The 24,479-nt window shown below is 38.5% G+C and overlaps 1 protein-coding gene across 1 annotated transcript in view; it reads right to left on the bottom strand.

Annotated features, from left to right (window-relative positions):
- Positions 1-24,479, bottom strand: part of HOOK3 (hook microtubule tethering protein 3) — a 105,388-nt gene that overhangs the window by 47,015 nt on the left and 33,894 nt on the right. The window contains exons 4-9 of the mRNA XM_034773121.1: positions 18,838-18,888; positions 15,137-15,269; positions 13,527-13,594; positions 7,379-7,441; positions 5,378-5,461; positions 4,373-4,536 (exon numbers count right to left, since the gene is read on the bottom strand). Coding sequence (XP_034629012.1) covers positions 4,373-4,536; positions 5,378-5,461; positions 7,379-7,441; positions 13,527-13,594; positions 15,137-15,269; positions 18,838-18,888 — 563 coding nt within the window. The remainder of the gene's footprint in view (positions 1-4,372; positions 4,537-5,377; positions 5,462-7,378; positions 7,442-13,526; positions 13,595-15,136; positions 15,270-18,837; positions 18,889-24,479) is intronic.

The following is a 24,479-nucleotide window of genomic DNA, read 5'->3' as shown; positions in this document are numbered from 1 at the left end:
AGGAATTTATGATTAAATTAGTATTTGGTGGTTTACTGTATTAATATTAATTCAAATATTATTAATAATTCCAACACATGTCCAATAGTAACAGGAGCGATACCAAGCCCAGAGGGCGATGTGAAAGAAGGCATGAAGCTGCGAAGGGATGCCGGGAATAATCAAGAGTAATTGGTGAAGCATCCTGTTTGGGGGGAGAAGGAGACAACATAGGCAAGGCAAAGCTTTGCGGAGCCTTGGAAGTGAGAAACAAGAGCATGAATTTGATACAAAAAGAGAATGAAAGCCGGCAAAGGGAGCTAAGAAGGAGATGGGTCAGGAAAGATAGAGCAGCAGTTAATTTAATGAGACTAATGAGAAAGGGGTTATGAGATCTGAGACAAGACATGGTCAGTGGGAGGGGCAAGAGAAAGAAGACAATCAAAAATGACACAAAGTTTCCAGGACTGACAGACCAAGAAGGCTGATGATGTCATGGACAGAGAAGAGAGGAGAGGAGAGGTTTTGGGTGGGAAGAGAACAGGTTTAGACATGATGCCCTGAATTCAGCCCAGGTGCACTGGGTACTAATGAGGCTTTAGCACTGGGTACTAATGAGTGGGTACCCACTTTAAATCTGATCTACTGGAGTTTGCAGTAGTAATATGTCACACAGGCTTGAGAATTAAACTTGGAAGATATAATGTAGAGAGTGCAGAAAAGAGGACACTGAGGGCATAGTCCTGGAGGATAGATGGAGAGGTGGCAAAGGAACAGGCCCCAGGGAAAAAACTCTTGAAGGACAGGTCAATATGCTAAAAGGAGAATTAGCAGGGGCAGACCTGAGCAGAAGTGTGCGGAGGAGAATGAATTGATCAACAGAGTGAAAGAAAGTGCAGAAACTGAAAGAGAAAAGAAGAAGCTGATCAACATAACTAGGAAGTGGTCATTAGTGAATGTGGTACGTACAATTTCAGCAGAATGAAGGCAGTGATGTCAAGACTTAAGAGAACATTAATTAGCAGGAATACGTGTACACTACTCATACATAGTGTGGACGTATGGAGGGAAAAGGACACTAGTTGGAGTAACAGATAAAATACAGTGAATTTTTTTAGGATAGTGGAAAATGAGAGCATGTTTGAACACCGAGGGGAAGGAGCCAAGACAGAGGGACAACAGCTAAGACAGACGAAGCAGTGGGAAAAGACTGGATCAAAGCCACTGGTGCTGAGGTAAGAAAAGGATAGAAAAAAGACTTTAGAATCAGAGATGGGGCAAAGGAGGAGAGGGTGGGAGTGGCTCGAGAGACTAAGAGAGGGGGTTGTGGATTTTGCCCTTATTGAAAGTGGCATGATCTTGAGCAGAAACAGAGGAAGGGGACAGGGTAGGAGGCTTATGTAGTTAAATTTGGTGAAAAGTTGTCAGGTATTAGATGCACAGAACTAGAAGAGGGAAGAGAAAGAATTATTTGGAAAAGAACAAAGCAGAGTTGAGGCAGGATTCTCTAGGTTTTAGTCAGGAGGAGAGGATGGAAGAGGATAAAGTATGGGCCAGATCACACGAGAAACACTCACATAAAAAAGAATCTGACACATCAGAAAAGAGCAGACAAATAAACAGTGACAAGTTTTTAAAGTGCTTGTACACAAATGCTAGAAGTCTAAATAATAAGATGGGAGAACTAGAGTGCCTTGTGTTAAAGCAGGATATTGATATAATAGGCATCACAGAAACCTGGTGGAGTGAGGACAATCAATGGGACACAATCATTCCGGGGTACAAAATATATCGGAAGGTCAGAACAGGTCGTGCGGGAGGCACTATATGTGAAAGAAAACGTAGAATCAAATGAAAAAAATCTTAAATGAATCCACATGTTCCACAGAATCTCTATGGATAGTAACTCCATGCTCTAAGAAGAATACAACAGTAAGGATCTATTATTGACCACCTGATCAGGACAGTGATAGTGACGATGAAATGCTAAGGGAGATTAGAGAGGCTATCAAAATAAAGAACTCAATAATAGTGGGGGATTCCAATTATCCCGATATTGACTGGGTACATGTCACCTCAGGATGAAATGCAGAGACAAAATTTCTCGATACTTTAAATGACTGCTTCTTGGAGCAGCTGGTACAGGAACCCATAAGGGGAAAGGCAATTCTTGATTTAGTTCTGAGTGGAGCGCAGGATCTGGTCCAAGAGATAACTATAACAGGATTGCTTGGAAATAGTGACCATAATATAACAACATTTAACATTCCTGTCGTGGGAGGAACACCTCAGCAACCCAATACTGTGGCATTTAATTTCAGAAAGGGGAACTATGCAAAAATGAGGAGGTTAGTTAAACAAAAATTAAAAGGGACAGTGACTAGAGTGAAATCCCTGCAAGCTGCCTGGACACTTTTCAAAGACACCATAATAGAGGCCCAACTTAAATGTATACCCCAAATTAAAAAACACAGTAAAAGAACTAAAAAAGAGCCACTGTGGCTTAACGACCATGTAAAAAAAGCAGTGAGAGATAAAAAGGCATCTTTTAAAAAGTGGAAGTCAAATCCTAGTGAGATAAATAGAAAAGAGCATAAACACTGCCAAATTAAGTGTAAAAATGTAATAAAAGACAAAAAGGAGTTTGAAGAACAGCTAGCCAAAAACTCAAAAGGTAATAAAATGTTTTTTAAGTACATCAGAAGCAGGAAGCCTGCTAAACAACCAGTGAGACCCCTGGACGATCGAGATAAAAAAGGAGCACTTAAAGACGATAAAGTCATTGCGGAGAAACTAAATGAATTCTTTGCTTCAGTCTTCACGGGTGAGGATGTTAGGAAGATTCCCAAACCTGAGCCGTCCTTCAAATCTGAGGAACTGTCACAGATTGAAGTGTCATTAGAGGAGGTTTTGGAATTAATTGATAAACTTAACAGTACTAAGTCACCGGGACCAGATGGCATTCATCCAAGAGTTCTGAAAGAACTCAAATGTGAAATTGTGGAACTATTAACGAGGGTATTGTAACCTTTAAATCATCTTCTGTACCCAACGACTGGAAGATAGCTAACGTAACACCAATATTTTAAAAGGGCTCTAGAGGTGATCCCAGCAATTACAGACCATTAAGTCTAACGTCAGTATCGGGCAAATTAGTTGAAACAATAGTAAAGAATAAAATTGTCAGATACACAGAAGAAAATAAATTGTTGGGCAAAAGTCAACATGGTTTCTGTAAAGGGAAATAATGTCTTACTAATCTATTAGAGTTCTTCAAAGGGGTCAACAAACATGTGGACAAGGGGGATCCAGTGGACATAGTATACTTAGATTTCCAGAAAGCCTTTGACAAGGTCCCTCACCAAAGGCTCTTATGTAAATTAAGTTGTCATGGGATAAGAGGGAAGATCCTTTCATGGACTGAGAACTGGTTAAAAGACAGGGAACAAAGGGTAGGAATAAATGGTAAATTTTCAGAATGGAGAGGGATAACTAGTGGTGTTCCCCAAGGATCAGTCCTAGGACCAATCCTATTCAACTTATTCATAAGTGATCTGGAGAAAGGGGTAAACAGTGAGATGGCAAAGTTTGCAGATGATACTAAACTGTGCAAGATAGTTAAGACCAAAGCAGACTGAGAAGAACTTCAAAAAGATCTCACAAAACTAAGTGATTGGGCAACAAAATGGCAAATAAAATGTAACGTGGATAAATGTAAAGTAATGCACATTGGAAAAAATAACCCCAACTCTACATATAATATGATGGGGGGCTAATTTAGCTACAGCTAATCAGGAAAGAGATCTTGGAGTCATCGTGGATAGTTATCTGAAGACGTCCACGCAGTGTGCAGCAGCAATCAAAAAAGCAAACAGGATGTTAGGAATCATTAAAAAGGGACAGAGAATAAGATGGCTCTCTCTCAAGCACTGTTTTTATCTTCGAGAAAATCACAAAAAAATTGTTTTTTCAAGAGGGAACATTATTATTAAGGACACTGTCCAAACCAACCTTTCAACTGGGAATTTCTTGTCCCAGAACTATGGTTAGAAGTAAGTATATAAATTTTATCCTCACTGAGCTAAAAAAATGTTTGCAGGGATTATGTACACATTTTGTAAACTACTACTCTGGGCAGAGAGCAAGCATGGAAAATTTCAGCCTAAAAAGCAAATGTTTATATAATCTAAGCTTATAAAAAGATGGGTCATAATGGCAACTTATCTGTAAACTTAACTACTGTGGTCATTATGGGCACCCACCATAATAATTCAACATAACTGTCAATAGGAACAAAATGTTTACTAGTTAAAACGAAATATCTGCTTTCTGGAATATTTCATAAGGTGTCTGTTAGTTCGAAATGAAATTCACCGACTCTGTATCTCTTTACCTAAATGTTTCCTCCTGGAGCTGTTCTAACTGTGTCTGCAGTTGCAGGTGCCTACGCCCTGCAGGGCTGTTGGGATCTTCTATAGAATCAGATTGGTTCAAACGTTCCATCAGGATCTGGTTCTCAGCTAGTAAACTACTTTTCTCCTCTTGAAGTGCTGCAACCTGTTACAACAAAAGTGCAAAACTGGAACAATGGAATTGTCAGCTTAAAGAGCAAAACTTGTGTGCAAGTGATGGAGCTAGTATGACCCATAACTGGCGATAGATGGACTCCTAATAAACTTATATGAGAGCAATGCATCCTAGCCTTACTATTTGTGATGTACCCAAGATATTATAACAATGGGGGCATAACATTAATTTTTTAAAACATAGATTAAATTATATTTATTAGAGACATCTAAAACCAAACACAATTTAGCCAGTTATCCCCCAAACAAAAAGGCTTAATACATTAAAGTCTCAGTCTACCTTCAAAACCAAAATGCTAGTATCCTGTAATAAAATCTTAGTAAAGCGCACTTTTACTCTGAAAATTGGTTTTGATAAAACAGCATTTCTGAGCTCCAGATTTATTCTCTTCATGTCTTCCAGATCAAGTTTGCTCAATTTACTCAAAAAAGATGACCTAAGATGTGTTCTTCACACAATTTTTGTATTGGTGTAACTATTTTGGTAAGGGGCACAACTTCCCCCACCCCAAATAGTTATATCTAATACAACTCCTAATGCTAGAATATCAGTATAGCATATTCCCTTCCTGTATGAGAATAGCTAAATTAGTATAAAGCACCTTTATACTGCAACCACACTCAGGAGGACTGTATTTCTTTAATTCAAGTGGCATAGTTAAAGAAGTACAACTTCGGAGTATACTTTTAAAAAGACCGGTCTCCGAACTGCTTCCCTTCTTCAGCAGCCTTAGAATCACCATGCCCCTTCTTTCTCAATCTAACGCCACAATTTCCATAAATGTATTGTGCACATATAATAAGCTACCTACCTGCATATCTAATTCATGGCACCTCTGAGCAATTTCTTCTTTTGTTGCTAAAGCTTCATTTAATTCTTCTGTTGTTTTCTTCAACTATTTAAAATTAATATAAACATTTTTATTTTCACAATAACATTACTATAATACATGTAATTCTCTGTAACCATAAAGGATGTTGAATGATATCATCACTGTAAAGTCTGTTGTTATGATCATATTAACTTATTTTGAAAAAAGTTATTGACTATTCTACTTTTATAAGAAGACAAAGGGCACCTATTATCATTCAAGAGCTCAGATCATTCATATGTGAGAGATGAACATAGAATCATAGAACAGAATCGAATCATAGAATATCAGGGCTTGAAGGGACCTCAGGAGGTCATGTAGTACAACCCCCTGCTTAAAGCAGGACCAATCCCCAGACAGATATTTGCCCCAGATCCCTAAATGGCCCCCTCAAGGATTGAACTCACAAACCTGGGTTTAGCAGGCCAATGCTCAAACCACTGAGCTATCCCTCCCCCCAATTCTTTGTTCTGAAGGCAATTCTTTGTTCCAAAACAAAGTATTAAGGCAAGCATTTTCATTCTACATGTTGCGCTCAAGAACCCCCACAACCTGAATGCTGGAAAATATACCACTTCTGTACATTTAAAAAATTGTCAACACCACTTTTCTTTACAAGAGTGAATAGTTTCAGTTTTCACTATGTTTGCAAATACACAAGGGACTGGGAGATGGATTACAAGGAATAGACAATTAAGGTAAAACCTGTCTAGCCACTGGGTACACTACTTTTGCTGCACAAAGGGGAAACAAGTGCTGTGGTAGAGGAAAAGTCTAAATCTGAATGACATCATTTAATATATATGTTTGCATTTATTCAGTTATGTCTCTAAAGGATTTTATAATAATGGGAAGATTTATGGCTTCCAAGTTTCTCTAGGATTGTAAAATTAAGTACATGGAAAGAAAATCAGTCTGAGAAGCAAACACAAAGACACTATGTATTTTTGGAATAAATGTGAAGAATTCTTAGAAGCCTTACAAGGGCCTCCTACTTCTCTCGACGATCTAATCTATTGTAGAGAATGGCATCCTTTTAGGTGACAGCTGACGCATAAAAATTAACTCCATCTCTTAGACAGTATGTACAGCCACCCAGATAATTTATGATATAATGATTCAGTAAAAACAGTACCATTCTCCAGGTTATACATCTACCATTTTAGGGACTGTGGTTGAGGCTGTAGAAACAATGTAAATGACATAATGTGCTCTCAAAATGCACACACAATAGCTGACGTACATTTGGTCCACCTTTTTCACAAATACTTCAGCCACTGAGGAATTTTCCCAAAATTTCTCAAAGTAGGAAATTCACAACAGTTCCCAGGACTATTGCAAGGATATCTGAGCCTGATCTAGCCCACTAAAGCCAAGTGGGATGTCTTTCTATTGACTTAAAAGAGTTGGCTAGAGCAAAAAAGTTTTGTCTACAGCTAATAAATGTTACTAATTCTATTTAGTTTCTTCCTGATTATTCTTTGACTTGTAAGGTCTTCACTTTTTGCTATGTCAGAAATAATGCCAGTTTTGAGCATAACAACTACAAACTACTCATAATGCTTATAATGAATTTTATTTTCCAAAGAAATATTTTTGTTCTGCACATGCATTGTGAACAATCGTATTCAGAATTATATATATCTTTTATGTACTTATTTGTTTAAATGTAGCACATACTACTGATGGACATAAGCCACAGATAAATATATGTAATTGAAACTTTTGATTAACTGACTTTCTTTTAAAAAATTGTACTTTAAGAAAAAATATTACATTTAAAACTTTGAATGTGTGTTCCTTTGTTTGAATTTTCCCAAAAGATTTTCAAAAAAAGAGAAGAAGAAGAAGAGGCAGCCTGCTTACAACATACCATATACCAGACTGACTACACACTGATTTCCTATGATTAAAGAAAAAGAAACATCTGGTCTTAGGTACCTGACGATCAAGGTCAACGTAAGCATCATTTCCAACAGAGACTGGAGATTCTTTACTCATCAACTGCAATTAGATTACACTGGATTAGAAAAAGCAAAAGATTTATTTGTATATTAAAAGCTAAGTTTTCATTTATAAAAAACCCAGATCAATCTTAAATTTAAGAAAGATTTGTTCTGAAGATAAGGCCTTAAGTTTTCACATCCCATTTTTATGTATGGTATATACAGAGAGAATTATAAATCTGTAGGACAAACACTATAAAGGAATTTGAAAAAAAACCCTCTTATCTGGTACATTTCCCTCTGTAAAAGCATGCCTACCTATCATCCATCATGAAAAACTCGGGATGCTTTTTGCAGAATATTGGCAGCAATCCATATGGTAGTAAAGATTTACTCCGGAATTTTCACTCTAACGCTGGTTCTAACCCTTTTTCATACTTTGACCCCATGTAACACCAAAACAAAAAATCTGGGGCTCCTGCTCCTCCCATTTAATTACATATAAAAAAGAGGGGCTGATTATGACTCCCCCTCCTGACTTGTTTGCAATTCCAAGGTTAAGAACCCATGCTCCGGAATGAATATTTTCAAAACTGAAACACTGCAACTTGCATGATATATGAACTGAACTTTATTATTTGGAGAAACATAACCTGTGGATTTTTTTAGGGTTGGTGGAAAGAGCAAATTAGATCTTTTTTAGTTATAGCTTTCTAGGGAGGTTCCAGATTGGCTGACATGCTTCTCCAGAGGAAAAAATTAGCAGATAAGAAAATAAATCCTCTTTCTGGACACACATCCAATCTGTTACAATATCAAAATGGCTAGAGGGGTGTTCAAACATAAAAAAATATGCAAAAGGACTCCAGACTGAGGAAAAAGAAAAAGGAAAAAAAAAAAAAACTATGTTAAGACAGAAGTTAAAATTGCGATACATACTAGTAACATAAAGGTAAAAATAATTAGTTATGTTGTAATTAACCCAAAATCAAGTACTACAGGTTTGTACTGCTTGTTTTGGGGATTATTAGAATATATTCATTTTTGGTTTGTTTTTTCTATTACATGAATAATAGAAATTAGAAATGAAAAAGACTAATCAATCTAACCATACATCTAATCAATCCTGATTCCAATGCAACACTGCTCCCTTCAGTGTAATTCCTCATGCTTCACCCAGCCTGGGGTTAAAAATCTCTCTGCAGCCCACTTCCACTACATTCTGTGGATGCCCACTCTGTAGTCATACAACTCATTGTCATAATTTCTTCGGCTATTTAGCACTCGGTTTTCTTTTGCTTAAATGCCATCCCATAACTTCTGGTTACATTACAATGTACAGTAACAAATTGCTCCCCATCCTCAACATTCATGCCACTCACATCTGCACACTTTTGCACCCCACTCTCTAGCTGTCATTTAGCCAACTTATAAATATGTAGACATAGTCAATCTCATCTCCAAAGTTCCTCCAGCCCGCGACCATTTTTGTTGCTCTTCACTAAATTCTTTCCAGTTGATCTACAAATTTCTGGTGACAAGCCGCTCAGAAATGAAATATTCCATCTACAGAGCCCAAATTCTTATAAGGAGGGATTATAAAGTCCCTGTTCTGTGATTTAGTGTTTCTGAAAAGCCAAGTTAATGGCCTTTTTCATTGCCACAAACCGTAGTGTTGTGAACTTGTATCCAATTTATCGCCTTAGTTTAGCGATAAATTAGCATCTCTAACCAAGCCAATTTGATTTTTATAAGACTTCACAAGAAGCTATATAAAATGCTTTACTAAGAATTACAGGATTAGAACTTTAATTTCAACCCACCATTCATGATTCAGCCTAGAGAAATCTCTAATATTTTCCTCCAATTAATCTATTCTTTGGTAAATGAGAGGTAACATATCCCGGATCTTAAAAGCACAGGTGAAACAATCTGGACTACAAGTTAATTTAATCAGTTTATATTTTAATATTTTTATAGAAAATATCTGTCATTCCTTTTATTATCGTAATTACACCTTTTTCATGCCCACAGCTATGACAAGAGCATTATAAAAATAAATATATATAACCATGCTAGGTGTTATTAAAACCTTTATCCAATTTTAACTGGTTTGCTCATGAGGGCTGAGTTATTAGTGTTGTCATGGATACAAGGTTGGCAACTAAGATTATCAGGAGATCTGTGTGCATGAATGCCCTAGAAACATGCACTTGATTCTTCTGGTTTATCATACACGACTTACTCTCTCTCTATTCTATAAACATAGTTTGCAGCTTATTTTCTGTCATAACATGAAGATGTTTGATACTCTGTTGCATTATATACAAGGTGCATGATAACTTCATTTCCCTTTGTCAGACAAAGGTCTCTGTTTTCTGGAGATTTTTTATTTTCAAGAGACCCAGTGGTATACCTAACATCTTCTACAACTTCTAGTATGGTATGACTTTTGACTTTTTCCACCATCACTGATTATTCCATAAAGCAGCCTCTACAAAGAATAGTTTTTACATAAGACAAAATGAACCTTGAAAATAATTAGGCTGAAACATAGGAAAATTGATATCTGCTATCTCTGTGAAAACAACATTTTTGGGACCCATCTAAGGAGCAAGTCCTTCTTGCTATGTAACCTCAGACAGGTTTGAAACTGCCTCAAATACTCTGCAGTAAAGGGCATGACCCTGTTTTGATGGTCTGGTGGACATGCTTACTGAAGGGGAAAAGAAACTTGTTATAAAGTCTCTAAGTTTAGTTATTAGGAAATGAAGGTGTTTTCCTATTTATTGGTAAAGAACTCTCAACCTTCCAAATGACTATTTATATCTGACACTTGGGAAAAGAACAGCATAATTCGCCAGATGCATTATGAAGCAATTGCAAAGCCGTATTGTCACAGAAATAGATTTCATGGGAAATGTTAAATTTTTGTTTGCCATGAAAAATCAATCTGTGTAAAATGTGAAATTGAAAAACTTTATACTAGATTTTTCATTGCTTTGAAATCCATACACTGAGGCCCTCATCCTGCAAACTTATGAGTTCAACGGAACTACTTATGTGCACGAATATTTGCAGGGGCCTTAGAATCTCAATGCTGAAAACACATGAATTCAGCTCCATAGAAATGAACAGACTATCAAGGCACTGTTTGGTTTACATGGTGTTTGAAATGTTTCAGAATCTACCTGAAGAAAAAGATTTTCCATTTATTTTTTAGCTTGGGGTTTTACTTGAAAAATTCTGATAATCAAAGAATACAGTTGTTCAAAAGCACAGGAAATTCAAATAAAATAAAGGTTCTTTTAAATTCATTTTCTTGTACAAAACTTCAAATGTGAAATTACCATTTTGCAATGTGAAAAATGGCATTTTTTTTCAGTGAAAAAAATACCACGTTAGGTATGGGATATTACAAGTGATAAATGGGCCAGTTCTGCTGGGGTGTGAAACATGTTTCCACAAGCAGTATTACTTATTATATATAAATTAATAAAGTATCATCTATAAGCATTTGTATATATTTAACTGAAGTATAAAAATAAACTATGCAATACAGTAGAAAGATTTATTTAACAGGTCTTTTTATGTAACTAATACTTAAGACAGTCTAAGTGCATGGAAAGTGTTTTGCAATGCTTGGATGATGTAGGTATGCAATACCTACACTTCTCACCTGTCTACATGGCTGTCATATCAGCACTTCATTTTGTGACTCCTCCACATACCTGAGTCACTCAAATCCCTCTGCAGAGGTCTGCTCCAAGCAGTCCACCAGACCATGAAAAAGTTCTGAATGTCCTGGATCCAAGAAGGCCCTAAACCTTTTGCACTTTCTAGGACCCATAGAGGCTACCTGCTTTGAGGCACAATAAGAACATAATTATTTGGCACTAACTCTTTAACTGACTTTAGAAGTCTGTTGCCCATCCAGCTCTGCATGGAAACTTTCAAGGAGCTATGTTTTTCTCCAAAGATGGAGATTGCAGCTCTGAAGATTTTCCTGGGATCTGGACTCTTAGAAGGATCTGATGATTTTTGAATAAGCATCTCAGAACTCTCCATTTGGTTCTGAATGTCTTAGTCTTCTAAAGTCTTTGAATGGTAGAGTCAAGTCACTTCGATCTGGAGTATTACTTGGAAAGGAGCTCTTTTGATCAACTGAGTTTCAAAGACTCCTCCAAAGGAGAGCCCTCAGACTGTGGTGTCACTTTTTTCTGGCACAGGTCACAAATACTGAACGAACTCCATAGCCACTGGACAAATGCTTCATTAAGCCATGGACATGGTTATTAATATGGATATCTTATTAGATTAAGAAACATCTCCTGAATATGAATTTATTTTTTGTCCACTGTAGCAGAGTGGAAAGTGCTACTAAAAACTAGGGACCAATAAAAGACAGCTATCAAAAAGCCTATCAAAACAAATGGGGGAGGGGGACAGAGAAAAGAAGACACACATGCACAAAAACTGCCCCAAAAAACCATGGTCTGGAAACCAGGAACTGACTCCCTGGCAGCACTGGCTTAGGGAAGGACAGGGAATGAAAGATAATTTAAGGGGATGGGGTTTTTTTTACCCTCATTTCCAGAATGCTAAACCTGAGAAGCAAGTGTGCTTGCCCCCTACCGGTTTTGGTACTCTAAATGGTTCCATGGTGATCAAACAGTGCATATGACTCCTGAACTGTGGATTGCAGAGACAAGTCATGATGAAGAACTGAGCAACCTTTGGCTCTGTATCATTTATTTCCCTTTATAGGGAACTGTAGGAAAAACACATTTTATATACGGGGTAGACAAATCTGAATTTATCACACTCAAGTCAGCATAGGGTTCAATTGCTGATTTATCAAGATCTAAGTGGAATTAGATGCTTAAACATGGTGATTTTTGCTCACATGCACGCAGTTAAACTGATCATCAGTTATGGATTGGGAACCAAAGACACTGGCAAAGACCTTAGTGAACTTTTGCCTTCTTATGGAGCATGTGCCAAGAAACCATTTGCTTTCGAGGTCAGCAAAATCTCTGCTTTTAGATTTCCTGTTCTTCTCACATTAATTTGTTCTGAGTTACAAACCATCCATGAAATCTGTTTCTGGCCACACAAAAGGCCACTCAGCTGCTTCAATGGCAGTGAAGTTGAGCTACTAAAGTGGTTTGAAGGGAAGTTGCTCCACCTGAATCCGAAAAGTGATTTTGTGGGCCTCAGCTAACTCCCCATAGGCAAGACCCAGAACTAAGGCACTAAAGTCAGACTGAGCTAAGTATCCCTGTATTAGGCGGGCGCCGGTTTCAACAGCCAAAACTTGGAAGAAGTAATGGCAGACATTAACAGATTTCACTTCCTTTCTGCTCTGCTTCCATCTAGTGTCTCAGCATGACTCATCCGTTACAGCAAGATTGTGAAATCATTCCTTGCTTTTAAAAAAAGTGCATATAGTCAACTTGCTAATCTAAACTAAACATTGCTAAGCTTACCAAGAAAGGTGGCCTTTCCCGACTTCTCATCACTTTAGGAACAAAGGCTCTAGTGAGGTCTCATGTTACTAAAATGATGTTATTTTTACAAAATATACTACAGTCCATTTATTGACTACTATGAAGTATTATCAGGAATAATTAAAACTAAAAGCTAGACTACAGCTAACAAAATAGAAAGTATATTTTGCAATGCGTTTTCCTCTTTTTACTGTATTTGTTCACTTACTTGCCTGTTTACAAAATTTAGTAATTCAGTGAGTCTTCCCATTACTAGGTGCAAATGAATGACATCCTACAGTACTTGTTTTGCTACTTACACAACAAAGTATAGTGTGTTTTTAGGAGTCGTAGGAAAGGAAAGGTAAAGGAAGGCGAGCCCAGTATCAATATCTAGAAGTTTAATCTTCTAGATTTAAAGAAAAGTGGAAATTTGCCTGAATTCTATTACATAAATAAGGCTTGATTAGCAAAACTCTGTTTTCCCTAATCAAAAGAGGAAAACATTCCTTATTCTAACGTTATAAATGTTATATTCCATGCCCATTCTATTAATTACTTTTTTCTACTGAAGTTAACAAAACTGAGAAAAAGTATATTCCGGTACTGAATTGAAAAGCTGAATTGTTACATATTATGGACACTTCAGCATACCTCCTGAATAGCTGTCATGACAACATGTTGAACAGACTCCTCCATCATCATGATGGTCTGGATGTACTCTGAAAACAAGAACATTCTCGCATGTCATTATTTACACTTAAACTTAAGACAGTCAAACAGAACGAAGGGGTAAATAGCCACCTCTCTCCTGCAAATTGTGCTGGTCCCATTCCTGGGACTTGTGCTCAGTCAGTGTCCAGACCCCACCCCAATAAACCCAGGAGCATAGTAACAGAAAGCCATACTTCCAAGTGATGATGCAAGGCTCAGTAAGACATTTCTGAAGGTCCACACGTGTGTACATATGGTGGCAGGCTAAGTGAATGATGGAGACATTTTCAAAAACTCTTATTTCAAGATCGAGCAGTATATATTGTAATATTGATATTTAAGAAAATCATCACGATGTGCAAGGTACTCAGTTGTAATACAAACAAGCTTGTAGGCCAATTGCAATATCAAAAACTGAAAATTATGTACAAGAACAGGGATAATACAGTTATCCCTGGTGCAAGGGCATCTTGTCTGGATACACATTTTCCTTTCTATGCTCTTGCCAAGGGGTGGAGTAGCTGTGGAAAGTTTGTAAGTTAAGGGGGCAATCCATTAACTACTATTGTCCTGACTGATATTGGCAATAGGCAGCTGTAGTGAAACGACTAACAGTTGGGTCAAAGTAATCATTTTTATTTGTCTTTAAATGCACACTAAATAATTCCCACTGGAACTGTCTGTCCTCCAATTGCAGCTCCATTTTTTTTCTGAACTATTCAGACAGAAAGACAAGGGCAAGATACAAGAAAAAGGTCCTGCCCTTCCAAGATTTTCAGGATTCTCATCCTACCTTTCAATAGTGACTCATTTTGTGTACCTTGTGCATCTGGTCAGAGACCCTACTCTTGTCTTTGTGTATTTTCATGAATACATGCCCTCTGTTTTTCCTCTTCCTGGATCTCATATTTGTAAATTCCAATATCAGCTGATGTTACAGTAAAGAGCTGCATACCTGCTAAGGACTCATTTGTTGATGGATATGAGGTGTGAGACCAGTATGCTGGGAAACCACTGAGTGGGTAGCAAATTCTCAAGAGTAGACAAGGCTAGAGAGTTTTAAGTCATGGGCCCAAGGTGGGAGCAAGTGTCAGAGTAGGGAACAGAATCCAGATCCTATAGCATATGGCTCCCAAACCTAGATCATAACCATTCTTTTTGTGTGCAATGTGAATCTTGTCTATGAATTTGCAATTACCCAGATAAGAATCTGCAACTGAGCCTTCCCACAATAATTAATAACTAAAAGCTGGGTTCAGTAATTTTCATCTGTGGAGCCAATTTTCATTTCTATTCATGGAACCAAAAGGAAATATATACATCAGAAGCATACATAACCAGCTCCACAGCTCCAGCTTGCAAACTCAGTGAAGCTTGTAATGTGATGTCAACTATCATCAATAAGACAAAATAAAGTCATGACCCACAGGAAAATAAATCGTGCCTCTGACAACAATCCCAGACACACCATTTTTCCCACATCATTTATGCAGCAAGTTGGACTTCCATTAACTACACAGAGAGCATACTGTATATTCAAAATTGATTACCTTGCTTCTGCTCACAATTCACAGCACATCCCAAAATGAGCTGAAGCATTCTTCCAAGCTCTGCAACATCTGAGTGCTCTCCAATCAGGTTAACATCAGGAAGGGTAAAGTCATTAATCTGCTGCCCTAAAATCTGCACAAAGACACAATATATATATATAAAAAAGAAGCCAGTAGAAAGAGCTCACCTTCCATCTTTGGCACAGTTTTCAAACCCAACTTCGAGTCTCAAGTGAAATAAATAGGATAACCTCAGCCCACTTACCTTTGGACAAGGTTCCACAACACAAATTACATCCACATAATTTGATACAACCAGCATTTCAGAGAATCCAGAGAAGGCTGTCTCAACTAATATCAATAATGAACAACTACTCTCACCACCACATATCTGTTCTTCCAGGTTGAGAAAGGCCAGCAAAGAAGCCAGTAACATGAAGTTCAAAAGACAGCTGACCAACAGTACCTGTCTGATGGACTTTTAAAAAATGAAGTTGTTTTCTACAATTCAAATAAAGAATTCTTCAGAAACAAAAAATATGTCATCAGACAGAATAATTTAATTGCATCTGGGAAATACGCTGTAAATCACAGAAGTGGAAAGCTAGAATTCCAAATATTCCAATGATATAAAATGTGTGTCTAGCCCTGATGGGTAACAAAAGACTGTAAAACTGTCACTAATCCCTTGGTCTAGTAGTTTTACAGGTCTGGTCCAAAGATATTTAGCAAGTCCCAGATGTAAGACAACTAACTGTCAGTCTGTGGAAAGGGTCTGAAATAGTGGTACAAGACAAACTGAACAGCAGAAAGGGGTCATAAAAGGAAAAAAATGCTTGACATAGAAGCAGGGAGAAAGAATGGAAAGTAGCGGAAAGAGAAGAGAATCATACCTGACATACAATTATTGTAAGCCAATTTACAACCTAGAAGGATTTACATATTAATGAGCATTAGTTGGGAGAATTAAGCAGTTCTGCTAGATCAGAAAAAAAGCTTTGTAAGAGTTGAAAATATTACTATGAAAAGTGGGATGAGTCAAACTTTTAGCACATAAATTGCAGATAGAAAAAAACAGTCAATTTAACAGATCAAAAATGCAAACAAAGAAAAAAAGACTGACTACGAAAGGAACGTGTAATTTATTTGCTGATTTTTTTAAGCCAAAAAAACGCTTTGGAGAAGATATTTACACAATAGCAAATGTATGTATAGAATAGTACATGACTCTCCTGCAAATCAAGTTGTTTTAAAAGGACAACAATAGAGATTTGCTGCCTTAGAAGTCTTGCCCAAAGAATGGGCATTAAATATGACTAAAGCCCCTGTGTACTATGTGGCAAACTGGACCTAAATTCTTCAACAAGGCTCCCTCATTTTTCTGTCACTCCAGAGCTAGAATGTGAATTCTGGAGCAGACCCAAGTAAATTGAAAAACGAATAATTTTATTAAATAAAATAGAAAATGAGTAATATAATCAATACAGTATTTCTTGAATGGTTATTTTGATATCCAGTTTTTACATTGCCCCAACCTTTAAAATGTGATGTAGATTTTTATATTGCTTTGTAGAAGCTGTTAGGGAAGCTGGGTAGGAGATATGTCATTTGGCACTATGAGGACATGGGTTTGGGATTATGAAACAAACGTGTTAGCTGGATATTTCTGGTAAAATATGTTATGTTAAAATTAGGCTCCAGTGTCAATACCCCACTGGGATGAAAAAGGAACGAGTCATAGCTATTTTAGGATTTAGCAGCCTCAGGAAACAACCGCCATATTGGTTTGGACTCTGACAGCTGAAAAGTCTTCTTTGCACAAATACTAGAAACTTCAAGGAAAACAGCGGAAGCTTAGATTTTAGAGCAGAATTCTGTGGGAAGAGGAACAGTCTATGGCAACTTCTGTGGAGACCATAAAGTACACAGGGTCCTGGACAGGATCTTCAACTTGTTCTCCTGCGAGGTTGTAATAGTGCAGGATGCTATATTACAGCCATTAGAATCCCCTTGGATATGCCATAAACTACTGAGTTACTGTAAAATGAAACAAAAAGAGTGCCCTAATTCTCCCAGGCTTTTGTCTATGCTAGGTAAAAGCCTAATCTTTTCACATCTAGCTTGTGCAGAAGGACTTTGCCAGGATGGGCTCTCAGATGAGAAAAATGTAGGCAGGACAACTGACAAATTTAAGTGGATCTCCATCACTTTTGGAAGCAATCTGGGATGTTTCACACATGCATCTTATCTTTGAAGAATTTTGTATTTAATGAATCAGTCACTGAAGCGTGAAGCTCAGTCATTTTCTGAAATCAAGCCACTGACTTTCTAAAATAATAAATTTACCATGTCAGAAACAAACTTACACAGTTAGTGGCTTAAAAAAGGAGCTGACATCATTTTGCAATGACAACGTTGGTCTTCTAGGATATAAAGAACTTTTATAATGCATCAAGCTCTCACAAACCCAGAGGCTGTAGACTAACTGCTCTTCCTTTAACATGGCCACGAAAGAAATATCTGCCGAATGAAGTGTAAGAGAAGATTTTTTTAAACCCAGATTGACAAGTGAAAGTAGCAAGCAGGGTGTGTGCAGGATGTGGAAAAGGATCCATATGGGGTCTTTACATAGCAGATAAACAATTCCCAAGAAAAAGGTATGTATGTCTTTCTGATAGATTCATTCTGAGCAGCTAACAGGACTTGACATGTTTGCTCAGAAACACCAGAGCTCTCAATTCCTACCCTCCTGAGACTTTAACATGAGCTAACTTTAATGTGATACTCAGAACTTTTGAAAATCAGTCAATTTATTAAGTTTGGATTTGGGAGACTAACTTTAGGCACCGATTTTTGAAAATGTTGCCCCCCAAAGAGTCTTAGCAAATGTATTATCTTCCTCCTCTCCAGAATATTTATACTGTTCAGACAGAAAACAAGTGCTTGGAGCATGGAGTCTCTCTATGTGAGTATCCCATACTGTGTCTGTTTCACTGCATTCTTAATGCACCAGCTACCTCAGCACATAGCAGGGAACAAATATATCTCGTTTTCCTTCCCATGGAGTGCAGTCTTAGACAAGCAGCACAAGAGCTTCTCCATAGAACACACAGGCCACAATAGTAGCTCTCTAACAGTCCGAAATTAAAACTTTTAATAAACTCTTCTCTCCCCACCTCAACTGAGTATTTTCCCCACAGAAAATATGAAAGAGATAGTCTTTACTACGGGCAGAGGAGAAAGTCAGACAGACCAGCTTTATTTTTTATGCATTCAACTCCACTATGGAGTCACCCAGGGCATCTACTATTTTCATGTCAAGATGCTTAAGACTATTAGGGGTTTTAGTTTCAAGCTGGGTTTGTTCCTTAGTGGAATATTCGATGAAACACACAAAGCTTTGGAGAGGTCTAGTACTCAAGGATAGTCCATGATGAGTTGATTATTTTTGGTAGGACAGGTTTAAAGAGTATGAAGAGCGGATAAGATACAGAATGGCTATTTAGAAAAAATGAACAATTTCATTTCATGATGGATGGGTCAGATTTTTTGAAAGAGCTCAGCTACAACGGGAGCTGCTGAGTGCTGAGCGCTTGTGATATATCTGGACCGAATGCTAAACAAATCCATAACCTGTAGCATGTTCAACAAGCATAATGAATAGATTCAGCAAAAGGAAAGCACTGAGAAATAGTTCTTACCTCATGATTGTAATCCAATATTCCTTTTAAAATTTTCTTCAGATTGCTTATCTGTTTCATGGAAGAGAGAGAAATTAAAATATATAAAGCCACTGAATTTAAGATACAGTAGAACCTCTAATTTTACAAACTAATTGGGGGTTGAAGTTTATAAAATTGAAATGTTCAAAAAATTGTACATCTCAAAATTACAGTAGGTATGGTGCATAAATTGCAGTATGGTGCACTGCATCGTCGTCATCTTGTTCTTTACAGCACTGTAAAAGATACTTCCGATCCACTGAAGAAACTGGAATGTGAAGAGATATCAACTTGTTCATTGACTTTCATTATGTGATTCCCCCCGCCCCGCTTTCTGGAAGAATGATTTAGGTAACTGGTCATTTGGTATGGCTGGTTTTAGTAAAATCGAAGTTCTACTGTATTTATATAAATATATAGAAACAATTGTGTGGGTATACAGCAGGCTAAGAAAATCACAAGTAATACTGTAAGCAGAATCACATACACAATTGTAAGTCTTTTTGAATTTCTAGTGAAAAGTATCTTGTCTGAATCAATAATTCATTATGATCATCAAAAATATTATATATGATCGTCCCATGATGTGGACCTGATCCAAAGTCCACGCCAGTCAATGGAGCACAATGAAGCAAATGACAAAAATTCCTACTTCCTGGAATGGGCTTTGACTCAGCCCATGGTGAAAAATTTTAAGGGTAGCATTGTTTAAGCCAGTGTCATGAAAGTGATGGGTAAACTGGGGCTCCAAAATGAGAGGGTGAACTATTTCCTGATCTCGGTGAATGGGGGAGGAGGGAGGGGAAAGGGGAAGGCTCTAGGCTAGTCGGAGGGAAAAGGTGCGGCCCAGGCAGGGAAGAAAAGGAGTAGATTTCCGCTAAAGGTAGTGCTGACCTCTGGGGTACTGTCAGTACTGAGAATTTAGACATCAGAGTTAGTGCCAACAGTAAGGTCCTCAGTACAACAATAGTTGGTCTGCCGGATCCATTAGGGCTTTGATTGCCAGTGCCAAGGTATTGGTAGCAGGTACAAGGATTGTTTTGGTATTGGGCCAGGAATCAATACCATGTCACTTGCCCTGTATTATGAAAGGACTTTCTGCCAAATTCCCAGGAGGAGACTGAAGGCAAATGCTCTTTTCTTAGGCCTCTGAGCTTTTCCCTTTTTACGGGAGGTGAAAGCACCGGTGCTAGGAACCATGGCCCGTTTGGTGTTCTGGTCTACCTTGGTTCCAAGTGAAGGATACATCACAGGCTTTTGGTGCTGGAGCACCCATTGGCGATAAGCTGACCTGGACAGTCATGGACGGCCAATCAATACAGTGTCAGCTGTCTTACTGGAATTTGCCTTAGGAGTCGCATCACAGCTCACAAGGGCTCTAACTAACTGGACTTGGAAGTACAAGGTCTCGTCTTGCAGCCTGATGCCTTTTCTTCTGGGTCCAAAGTGCCCCTCACAGACTGCTCCAACAGAAATAGTTTTAGCCCAGTGTCTCCAGATTTTCTCATTTTTGATGAGAAAGACTGGCAGACAGTGCAATGGTCAGTCATACGGCTTTCACCTAAGCAGAACAGACCATGGTTACCTCCATCTGTGAGGAGAATGTGTCATTTGTGAGATGGACAGGGTTTGAAGTCACCAAGATAGTGGTTGTGGTGAAGAGTACTGAATAATAAATAATTTTTGAGGGTGTCAAGGAAGAAGGTTTGCAAGAAAATTAAAAGAATTTCCTGAAGAGAATTAACCCTAGTATCCTACCTAGAGTATTTCCTCTCTTTACTTGTTATTAGCTAAAGGGTAGCAGGCATATACAGCCTGGTTCTGTCTTGCTGCCACAGGCAGTAAGAGAGAACTGAAGGATGGTTCTGGCCACTCTGCTGACCTTTATGCCCTTATGGGGGAGTGGGGATGAGGATCGGTGGGGGTGCAGGCATGGCCCAATGGACACTGCTGTTCAAAGATTCTGATCTCACATCCTTGAGGGGCATGCACATATAGAGTGGGCTCCACACTGACACATACTCGAAGAACAAGAAATTTTATGTCCTACAAAGTGGAGTAAATAGGAGAGAGAGAAAGCCTGGCTGTGGATTTAACACATACTGGAGCTCTAAGGTACATGTTTTGGTTACATCTCTAACTACACCAAACTTAAACTGTGTCCCTTCCTTTTTACATTTGTGGTAGCAGATGATCTCAACCCTGGAAGGCCCTTCAGCCCTGCCACAAAAAGACCTAACATCACTCCCAACTTGATTTTACTAACTATGAGGGGCCTGGCTCTCACTCAAAGATAGAAGCTCCCTTAGTACCTCAGAAAGTTAGACTGGCCAAAACTGCACGCAAAGAAGATTTTGCATCTGCCCCCTAAAAAGAGTTAATCTTGTCTCAATTCTATTTGTCCATTATGTAGATAGGAAACTATTCATGAGAAACTGAGTGTAGGGAGCTAGGATTCACCAACCTACGCACCAGTCAGTAACCACTCACAGATGTCATGGCTTTGTAGACACTATGGGGAGGGAAGGAGGAATAACTCTTCACGTCCTTTAGAGTGATGGGAGAAGATTCTAAACACACTATGTGTAACCCAGTGAGGAGCACTCTAAGCAGTGCCACAAGTCGTCTGTATTCCAACAAGACCTAAGAAGATAATGCAGAGAAAATTTTGGAACCACTGTACTGATATTAAAGGGCACACTACGATGACCTACTTGACCAACAACAGAGTTAGCCAACACAGAGAGCTCTAAAAGCCATTTAGCTCAATCACTCTCCATTGGCTAAACAATGAAACAGACCCTCCATCCCAAAAAGCACAAATGTGAGCTAAAAACACCTGGGATAGGCTTATGGGTGTCATGATGACCATGACATCTCAAATCAGTCTAGAAAAGATGCCGTCTACTTGGATGTTTGAAACCATGATCAGCCTAAGATGAGAAACCGGAGATACTGCAGAGCAAACTGCACACTGCAGCTATTCCAAGCTCTCTCATGATGTGAGACTGAACAAAAAATTGTCATTAATTCCGCAATCCTAAACCACCTCCCACACCTTCTCTGGTGTCAAAAGTTCCAACAGTCTCCTATCCAACTGCCAAGGCATCCAGCCCCCACTACCTCTGGGAAAAAGAGTTCACAGCAGTTATGCATTATCATTACAAAAATCTGCAGCAAATTTAACATTTATGGGAAAGGTAAATTACTTGATTTTAATATCAAATCAAACACTATAAGCAATGCTGTACTGATTGTATTATTCATTTTCATATCTGATTAATTAAAAACCTCCAATTTTGAATTTACCTGAGGCTGCCGCAGAATTTCCAGTCTGTTGCACCAAAGTGCCATAGAAACCAAGGACCATGCTGCAGAATTAAGTCCAGTTTACCGCAGAGTACATGGGGACCTTGAATATTTCCCAAAAGTGACAAAGAAATAAAATGAAAAATACTACCTTTCCCCCCCATGCAATCCCCGTGTGAATCAAGATCCCCTAATCAAAAAGAAAGTGATCACCTTCCTTCCATACATGGCCGGCTCCAGCATTTCTGCCGCCCCAAGCAAAAAAAAAAGCTGCGATTGCCGGCGGCAATTGGGGGGGGAAAAAAAAAAAGCCGCGATCGGCAGCAGCAGTTCAGTGACAGGTCCTTCACTTCTAGAGGGAGTGAGGGACCTGCCGCCCCCGAATTGCCGCAGGTGCCGCCCCTCTCCCTTGGCCGCCCCAAGCACCTGCTTGTTAAGCTGGTGCCTGGAGCCAGCCCTGCTTCCACACAACTCCAAGCCCAGACTTCACCCCTTTTGGAGTAGGATATTGCAGCTCATCTGCTACCAAGACTAGGGTGGTTAGAGAGCGCTTAAGGGAGAGGCGACTGAAAAGACACCCAACATCTGATCTCCATGACCCAATCTTTCTATCTCCACAATAATCAATACCTTGACACATCCTTTTCAAGTGTTTGCTGCAACACTACTGTATAAAACACAACCAGCCAATCATAAAACCCACAATAATACAAGCAACTCCAACTTAGACTGGTCTAACATCTAACACTAATCATGAGTCCAGCAGGGAAGGGACATTTTAGTTACAGCACATATGCTGGAATATAGCTGCTGCCAGTGGGCAATCAGCATAGGAAATTAGTGCAACTGTTTTCTATTTGAAATTCGACTCAGTAGCAATACTAACATCACCTTCCAGTCACAGCACAAATTTTTAAGGAGAAATTCAAATGCAGCAACATGAACATGAAAAACATTTATATCACAATACAGAAGCAAAGAAAGTACTAAGAGCAACTGATTAATTTGTAAAAGTTAAATACCAGGACTGAGGGGAGAATATAATTATATTGTTTAAGAGCTTTAGAAAACAAAGAGGCATTCAGTCAAGCAATGACAGAAGTAGAAGTAATTCCAAATACAAACTACATGCAGCATACTGCTCTCTGCTGGACAGATTAAACGTGCTCAAGTGTTTGCACTAGAGTTCCTGACCGAAAGGGGGGATACAAGTCCTATTATTACATCTTTGATTCCCACCCATCAGCTCAGCAGCGACAATGAGGCTGACTGAAGTCTTTCTACCACTTTGTCTTGTACCAGCTTCACGTCTCTTCACATCTTTAAAACTTTTTGTTCTGTGTCATTCTTTACCGTGTCTATCCAATGCACACTCGTTCTTCCTCTATTTCTAGTTTCTTACACTCTGATATGAATTGCCATGTACGGTATCCTCCCTAGGTGCATCACTGGCACATGTCCAAAACACTGCAGTTTTTCTTGAATCTTCTGTAACAGCGTTACTTCTTGCCCTGTTTTCTTATCACTTCATTTATTATTTTCTGCAGTCTTGAAATCCTCAGTATTCCCCTCAGCCAGTTCATTTCTGCAGTCAGTATCTTTCATTTATCAACCTTCCTCATACTCCAACATTCTGACGTATATAGCAGTATTGGCACAACCACCACCTCATATATGCTAATTTTCATTTTTACCTAAATCTCTTTAGCCTTAAAGGTCTAGCAAAAATTTTTGAATGCCATTGTGGCTAGCCTGATACCTCTTTTTATGTCATCTTCACAATTCCCATTCCTTGATACTAGTCCTTCAAGATACAGAGATTTTTCCATTTCTTCTAATTCTTTGTCTCTGACTTTGATCTTTACCTCTTCCTCTTGACTTTCAGTTGCCATTCAGTCTGAATTTTCTGCTTTCTGGATCTACCTTCTCAGTTATTCTTTGTAAATCCTCCTCAGTCATTGCTATGAGGTCAATATCATCTTTGAATCTAAGCCTATTGACCGTCCTCGCACATGATGCGAGTTCTCTCGTTTTATCTCTCCATGCTACAGCCATTACTGCTTCCAGAACCAAGATGAACAACTCTGGCAATAGCATGCATCGTTATCTCACTCCTACAGTCATCCTGCACCTTTCCGTCAGCTTCTTGTGTACTTGCACTGCACTCATAGACTTGCTGTAGACGTTTTCTATTTGCTTGATTAATTTCTCAGGGATGCCACACACCCTTAAGACTTGCCATAACCGTTTCTGCCCTATGCTATCAAAAGCCTGTTTGAGGTCTATAAAGTTGCTGTAACGGGTTTTGGTTG

This window comes from Trachemys scripta, chromosome 6 (assembly GCF_013100865.1).
Source record: "Trachemys scripta elegans isolate TJP31775 chromosome 6, CAS_Tse_1.0, whole genome shotgun sequence".
NCBI classification, from domain to species: Eukaryota; Metazoa; Chordata; order Testudines; family Emydidae; genus Trachemys; species Trachemys scripta.
Note: the sequence above shows the minus strand (reverse complement) of the source record. Positions and strands in the feature narration are given on the sequence as shown.